Raw genomic sequence first — 7,649 nt, 5'->3', positions numbered from 1 at the left:
ATGCGGCGCCGGCTCCAAACACTTTTCCAAAGGAAATTTAAAGTCACCCTCCTCTTCCTCCTGCTCCTGGCCATCCTGGTGCACCTGGTGATGGATCTGGCTCTCCCGGCAGCCCGCAGGCCCTGTGGCTGCGACGCAAAGGCACCAAAAGCCTCAGGCGTCCCGTCGGGCAACCCCGTGCTGGCTGGCTCCAAAAAGCTGAGCCTGCGAATCCTTCAGGATTTCAGCGGCAGCAACGGCTCCTTGGAGAAAAGCTCCCATCCGCAGGGAGCTGGGCTGCGGGCGAGGGCTGGAGAGCCAGGGGTCCGGCACCAGAGCGGAGAGGGGAACGTGGGGCGGACCGAGGGATCAAAGCTGGCGGCGCTCTTCAAGCATCCCCTCTACAACATCCCAATCCCGGAGGTGACGGAGAAAGACAAGCTGTTTGTCGTCAACCCCATGGAGAAGTTCAGCCTGCGCAGCAGCGGGAGTGACGAATGGTGAGGAGCGAGCTCAGCCCTGGCTTGATTTTGGGAGGTTTGAGGGGACAAGCGGGAGGGACCAAACATGTCATTTCCCCGCGTAGATCAGCATCCTACCCTGGAGGGGCCTGATTGCTCTTCTTGTGCCCCAAACCTTCTCCTAACCCTGAATTTCTTGGGCTGCTACCCAGGAGCCTGTAGCACACGGCAATGCCAAAGGAGACTCTTGAATTATTCATAGTATTACGTAGGGTACCTTTCAGGTGATGTCCTCACCTCCTTTCCTTCCAGAGTGCAGGCTAGCCTTTGGTCTCTCTCTCTGTATATGAAGATGGCCCCGCTCCAGACTTCTAACCAGTTTTATCCCCCCTCTCCTGGCACTCTGGAGATGCAAAGCCTGCAATGTAGGTTACTCCAACCATGAGACCGTTCCTGTCCCGCATTTTGCAGGACACCTCCTGACCTCTTTAGGCTGGGCCGTATGGTGAGCTCACCATTGCCGGCTGCCTATTTTTATCACTGGACTACTAACCTCTAATTAGGAGGCAAGATATTAAAAGCTTTAGCGTCGATAACACGTAGCAGCTTCCTTATGGAAAGCACACCTTCCAAAGATAGCGGCTGCTAAAATTGGGAGAGAAAAAAAGCTGTTTTAGGAGCTGGTTTCCAAAAATGGGCATTTGCCTTGTCTCTGAGCACCACCTCGCCTAAGGATAACCATGGCAGATGGGTCTGGTTTGATAAAATTTGGGCTCAGTCTGCCTTTTCCTAGAGAGAGAGATGTGGATTTGGGTTACAGATGCCCTGGGCAGGACTGTCCCATTGCAGTGCTGGTGGGTGCTGGTGCAGAGGCAGGGGGCAGACACCCCCAGGAGCCCCCCTTGAACGCCAGCAAAATTCACATTTGCAGGAGGCTCCGAAATAAGGGTAGCACTAACCCAAACTCATCCCCTCCGGGGAAACCAGGGGTGTCTGATAAACCCATCCCAAGGGGAACTGGGTGTTGAGGGTGGGAGTTCAGTTCGGTGCTGGGGATGGCTGAGAAGCCCCTGCTCCTCTGCCTTTTTCATGGATGCACGTGTGTCCTCAGTGAGCACATGGGTGTGTGTAGCCAGTCGTATTCCCAGGAGCTAATCCCTTAGGGAAATATGACGAGATGAGCTGCTCTGGCAGGGAAATAAAGGCATGGATGAAAGGAGCAGAATCAGCCCAAGGCTTTTCCGTGGGGGCTGCAAGGGAAGCCACCGAGCCCCCTGAGGCCATGCTGCTGGGTCTCCCCAGCTACCAGCCACGGTTGGGATCTGCCCAGGTGCCAGGAACCCCAAGGAAGGCCCATGGGGCAGTGGGTTTTGCCACCATCCAGGTCTCACCTCATCTCATCTTTTGCTCACCCTCCATGCACCAGCTCCTGGGATGGGCCCGGGGACATGGGACCCATCCCGACTAAACACTGTCGTTGTTGTTGGGGTGGTGGTGGCTGTCGGGCTGCAGGGTCAGCAGCAGTAAAGCCGAGACGCTCCTCCCGACAGGGAAGACAGCCTATGACACCTACCCCGCCTGGCTCAAATTCCACATTGGCATCAACCGCTATGAGCTGTACCCCCGCCAGGACCCCCTGATGCCCACCCTGCTCCAGGACTTGGCCACACAGAGGATCGTCAATTCAGGTACCACCTCCCTGCCTGCACCCCTGCCTGCACCCCTGCCCCGCTGCCTGCTGCCCACCTTCCTCATCTCTGTGTACCCCATTTCAGTCCAGAAGTCTGGTGGGACCCAGCTCAAGCTCATCATGACGTTCCCAAATTACGGGCAGGCCCTCTTCAAGCCCATGAAGTGAGTAGAGTTGGGGACAGCCCCATACCCCACTGGCATGGTCCCGTTAGGTGGCGAGGAGTGGCTGGAGGAGACCATGGAGGGAGAAATGGAGAAATGCTTCATTTGCTACCTCGTTTCAGCCCCCCCACCCCAAAATTGAGACGAGAGGGATGGTCCCCTTCTTCTCGTGTTCTCTGGTGGTGATTGCAGCAGGCTGGGCGCAGCTTGTGATGGGGTAGTGACCTCCAGTGGTGGAAAGAAGAAGATGGTCCATGAGGACCATCCAGGACCCTCCAATCCATAAGGGCTTGCCAGCTCTTGGGTTGGGAGCTGGGGGTGCATAGGGGCCTGGCTGGGGGATTTGGGACTGCAGCAGCCAGGAGGGAGTGACTGGAGGAGACTGGGTCTGGCTGTATCTCCAGTGGCACCAGGGACACGAGGTGAGGGGTGGTTTGGAACTAAGCCCACACTCGGGGTGACTCTGTCCATGGCCATCGCCCCCACCCTCCCCTCTCCTCCCAGGCAGACACGGGACCAGGAGACCCCCATCGACTTCTTCTACTTCTCAGACTTTGAGCGGCACAACGCGGAGATTGCAGCCTTCCACCTGGACAGGTGAACGCAAACTTTGCATCCAACTCTGCCCTCCTGTGACAGCGAAGTGGCAGGGAAACTGCTCCTTCATCTCACCTCTTCCTCCCCGTCATGAGGGATACCTGTGTCTCACGGTGGTTTTGATAACTCGCTGTGAAAACCAGTCTGGGTTGGCAAGAAACGGTTTCAAGTTCTGTGTTTCAGGATCCTGGATTTCCGACGAATCCCCCCAGTTTCTGGTCGTTTGGTCAATATAACGAAGGAGATCCGTGACATCACGACGGACAAGAAACTGGCCAAGACTTTCTTCATCTCACCAGGTGAGTTCACACTGCCATCCATCCTCTTGCATGGCTGCCTATGTGGAGCTCAGCTGAAGCAGCTGCTTCTGCCCTGGCTTCCTCTCCATCAGGGCAAACTGTCATAGAATCATAGAATGGGTTGGGTTGGAAGGGACCTCAAAGATCATCTAGTTCCAACCCCCCCTGCCATGGGCAGGGACACCTCCCACCAGACCAGGTTGCTCAAAGCCCCATCCAGCCTGGCCTTGAACACCTCCAGGGATGGGGCAACACCTCCAGGGATGGGGCACTGGGGACATGCCTTTGGGGACTCCTCCAGCTCTCACCAGGTCCCCTGCCACGAGGAGGAGTCCCCTGCAGCAGGGCTCTGCTCCTCAAGGCCTTCCTTGCCATTGCTTTGCTGGTGGCACACGGCCATGGTGCATGGAGCATCCTCACCGCCCTGCGTGGGGGTAGCAGGCTGGCTGCCCTCCTGCTCTTTGTCAACTTTGGCTTTGTCCCTACGACCAGCGGGCAACGTCTGCTTCTACGGGGAGTGCTCCTACTACTGCTCCACCGAGCACGCCCTCTGCGGCAAACCGGACCGGCTGGAGGGCTCCATGGCCGCCCTGCTGCCTGACAAGACCTTGGCCAAGCGCCGCTCCTGGCGCAGCCCCTGGCGCCGCTCCTACCACAAGAGCAAGAAGGCTGAGTGAGCTGGGACACAGGGGACAGGGGGGACAATGGGGCAGCAGAGCCATCGGGCGGGAGGGGACCGCCCCACGGCCGCTCTCATGGCCCTGCCCCCCACCCACAGGTGGGAGCTGAACCCCAACTACTGCGCTCAGGTGCGAGAGACGCCGCCCTACGACAGGGGCCATCGCCTCCTCGACCTCATTGACATGACGGTCCTCGATTTCCTCATGGGTGAGCCCCACCTTGCCAGGGCTGGGGTATGCCGGGCTGGGGGGGGGCCCAGCACCAAGAAGGCCCAAGGACTCCGTGTCCCACAGTACAGTGGCCCCACAAGGTTTCTCGGCCAAACAGAGAGCTGTGCTCTTACCCAAAACGAGAGCAAAGGGCTGGGCTGTTGGGGCACATCCCAGGCAGAAGCTGAAGGATGAGAGATGCCAGGGGGGGATCCCAGCTGAACACCCCAGGCACGGGAAGGGCCTCCTGGCAAGCTCCTATGCGCAGCCCCTGGGAGCGGGGATGTGGATGATGCTTCCTGGGGCTCGTGCTGTCCTCTCCTGTCCCCAGGGCCGCTCCTTCCTCCCCACACCATTCCCTCACCATCATCTGACTTGGATTGCTTCCCACCTCCCCATCCCCAGCCACCCAGCCATGCCCCTGCCATTACTTCTGCTCCATTTGCTGTTGTTGTCCCTCCACGGGGATGCCAGGATGAGAAGGGGTCTTTGGAGCACCCATGGGGGCTCTGCTCAGGTTCTCCTCACAGCCATGGCCACCAGATGGGCACCTTAGAGGTGCCCCCAGCCCATTTCTCCAGCCTCTGGGTTTCGGTCTTGTACCGGGAGAGTACTCCATGTTCCTGATCCTGCTCCCCAGCCCACTACACAATGGCTAATCTGTTGCCCCACCGCAGGCAACATGGACCGGCACCACTACGAGACCTTCGAGAAGTTTGGGAACGACACTTTCCTGCTCCACCTGGACAACGGCCGCGGGTAAAGTGTGTGTGTGTGTGTGTGTGTGTGTGTGTGTGTGTGTGTGTGTGTGTGTGTGTGTGTGTGAAGCAATCCTGGGAAAGGGGTGAGGGGAGACCATGGGTCTTGCTGAAATGCGCCCCATGTTGGGGGCTCTGAGCTGTGGGATGATGCTGCCCTGACACCCACCGATGGGCTTCTCCCCCCCCACCACCAGCTTCGGCACGCATTCCCGCGATGAACTGTCCATCTTGGCCCCACTCCAGCAATGCTGCAGGTAAGGGGGTCCTACCACCCACCCTGGGGCTGCCATTGGGGAGAGGCTCCGTGGGCTGAGACCTCTCCTTCCTCATCTTCATCAGCATCAAGAAGTCCACCTACCTGCGGCTGCAGCTGCTGGCCACCCAGCCCTACCGCCTGAGCGACCTGCTGCGGGAGGCGTTGGCCACCGACCCCCTGGCCCCCGTCCTGGCCGAGCCCCACCTGCGGGCGCTGGACCGTCGCCTGGGGATGGTGCTGGAGGTGGTGGGACGCTGCCTGGCCAGGGCGGCCCGCTCGGAGGAGGTGCTGGTGGATGATATGGGGTCACGGGTGTGATGGGGTTGGGGGTGCCCTGCTGGGTTGGGGTGTTTGGGGTGTTGGTGTGTAGCTCTGACTTGGTGGCACTGGAGCCAGCGGCTCGATGCACCAGGAAAGGGGCTGTGAGGATAGCCGGGATGGGGAGGGTATTTAAATAAAAAGGTTGGCTTAGTGGAGAAGACACCAGCTGAGATCTCCCCCACCGGGGCTGCTGTCCCAGCCCTGGCCTGTCCTTGCATGCCTGGGCGAGTCGCTTCAGCCCTCCAAAGCCTTTTAGGAAAGGGTAGGGATTCCTCCTGCCTTTCCCCAGCGTGGGCTGACGAACTCGAACAGCAGGAACGCTCCTTCTGCCCTCCCACCTACCTCCCCCTCCCCCAGCATGGCGATGCCCTAGTCACCCCCAAAAAGAGATTTGAAGCTCCCCACTGCCGGTGTGGGGAAACTGAGGCACAAGCTCCCAGCCGCTCGCTGCTTATCCCAGCCCCACTCTTCCCACGCCCACCCGAAACCCCCCACGGCTTCAGCATCGCCGCCTCCACTGCAGCACCGGGGGGGCAGAAAGGGGGGGGACAAGCCCCATTCCCTCCCCCAGCATCCCCCCAAATGTCCCGGGGAACCACCGCCGCACGAAAATTGGCTCTTGAGAGGGGACGGATTGACCCGTGGGGTCGTGCACCCTATTTAGTGCCCGGTGGCTCAGCACCCAGCTTATCCCCTGAGCCTCCCGGGGGGGGTTAATCCGCCGCAGGGTTACATCAACCAGGGCAAGTGCCATTGCTTCGGCCACCACCACTGTCCCCAGGACGGGGTACAGGGTTGGCATCGGGATGGCCAGAGATAAAGGTGCCACCGGAGAGGGGAGAGATGTCCTCCAGCCTGGCCGGTCACCCGTGGAAAGGGTGAAAAAGGGTGAAAAAGGGTGAAAAAGGGTGAAAAAGGGTGGCTGGCACAGTGGGAGATGGAGCTGCCCTGGAAAAGCCAGGCAGAGATTTGGGCCAGAACAAAAAAAGGGCTCGAAAGAGAGAGAGAGAGAGAGAAAAAAAAAAAAAAAAAAAGGGGGGGAAACAAAGAGGATCTGTCTGCATTACACAACGGGACCAGGGACTCTGAATGGGGGTTTGTTGTGGTGTCCCCCCCCCTCAACCCCCCGGCACGTCCTCCTGCCCGTGCCCTGGCTTTTACACCAAACCCCAGGCACGGGGAGGAGGAGGTTTCGGGGCTGTTTTGCAACAGGTTACTCCCCTTCTGCCCCTTCAGCTTTTTTAACCCGTTCTACAAATGCCTTTTTATGCCCATACCCAACGCTGGTGGGGCTGGTGCCTGCCCTGTGCCCCACGGATGCTGCCCCACGACTGTGTCTGGCCACGGGTGGCGGGTTTCCCCCCTCTCTCACCGAGTCCTGTCCCATCCCCCCCACCCAGGCAAAATCTTTTTCCGAGACGCCGTGGGATTTAGAAGCCGGGGCGTGGGAGGGCGGCTGTTTTCTCAGCCCGACGAGTTTGCTCAAGGTCCCGGCTGCGCCGTGGTGCCTTCAAGGTCCCACGGGACCAGCCAGGTTTGGCTGGCAACCCCCCCCCTTTCCACCGTCAAGCCGGCCTGGCCACCTGTGGGGGGAGAGGGATGGTTAACGGGGTGTCTGAGGCCAGGGACCCGGGGACCAGTAGAACCCGCCCGCCCGGTTGAGGCGTCGTGGGCCACATGGGCGTCGAGCGGGGTTGCCCACGCCGTGGGGATGGGTTTGGCTGCACCGGGCTGGTGTGGGGAGGAGGGGGGGGTGGTGGTATTTCCCACCCCACCGGGGCTGGCAAACCCACCAAAAACCCAAAGGGGGCTGTGGGCTTTGTTTCCCTGGGTGCCCCCATCTTGGGCCACCATCATCACCCATGGGACCTGGCTGGGGCTGGGGGGGCGGGGGGGTGCCCTTGCCTGGGTGGGCACTTGGGGAGTGGGGGGCAAGACCCCCAGGGCTCAGGGTGGGGAGGGGGATTGGTGACCTGTGGGTAGCCAGGGGGTGGGCCCTCCTTATTGCCCCCCGCCTACCCCCGACTCAAAGTGGTGAGGATAAAAATGAAATGAGATAAAATGAGATTTAAAAAAAATAAAAATAAAAAAATAATAAAAAAAAATATTGCAATAGTGATGATAATGAGGATGGTGATAATAATAGTAATAATGATGATGATAAAGGCGACACCGGCGATGGCGGGGGGGGACACAGCGTCCCCGGCGGGCGCGCGCGCGGTGGGGCGGGG

At 59.6% G+C, this 7,649-nt stretch overlaps 1 protein-coding gene across 1 annotated transcript; it reads left to right on the top strand.

The window, feature by feature from the left end:
- On the top strand, window positions 1-5,415 carry LOC106900962 (extracellular serine/threonine protein kinase FAM20C-like). Its single transcript, XM_014963282.1, has 10 exons — window positions 1-479; window positions 1,953-2,128; window positions 2,216-2,294; window positions 2,799-2,891; window positions 3,075-3,190; window positions 3,683-3,863; window positions 3,969-4,078; window positions 4,758-4,839; window positions 5,036-5,095; window positions 5,181-5,415. Exons 1-10 carry the CDS (start codon window positions 1-3, stop codon window positions 5,413-5,415), a joined length of 1,611 nt encoding a protein of 536 aa, XP_014818768.1.
- The last annotated feature ends 2,234 nt before the right edge of the window (window positions 5,416-7,649 follow it).

This window comes from Calidris pugnax, unplaced genomic scaffold, assembly GCF_001431845.1.
Source record: "Calidris pugnax isolate Ruff unplaced genomic scaffold, ASM143184v1 scaffold44, whole genome shotgun sequence".
Lineage (NCBI taxonomy): Eukaryota > Metazoa > Chordata > Aves > Charadriiformes > Scolopacidae > Calidris > Calidris pugnax.
This window is presented reverse-complemented; position numbering and strand designations above follow the sequence as displayed.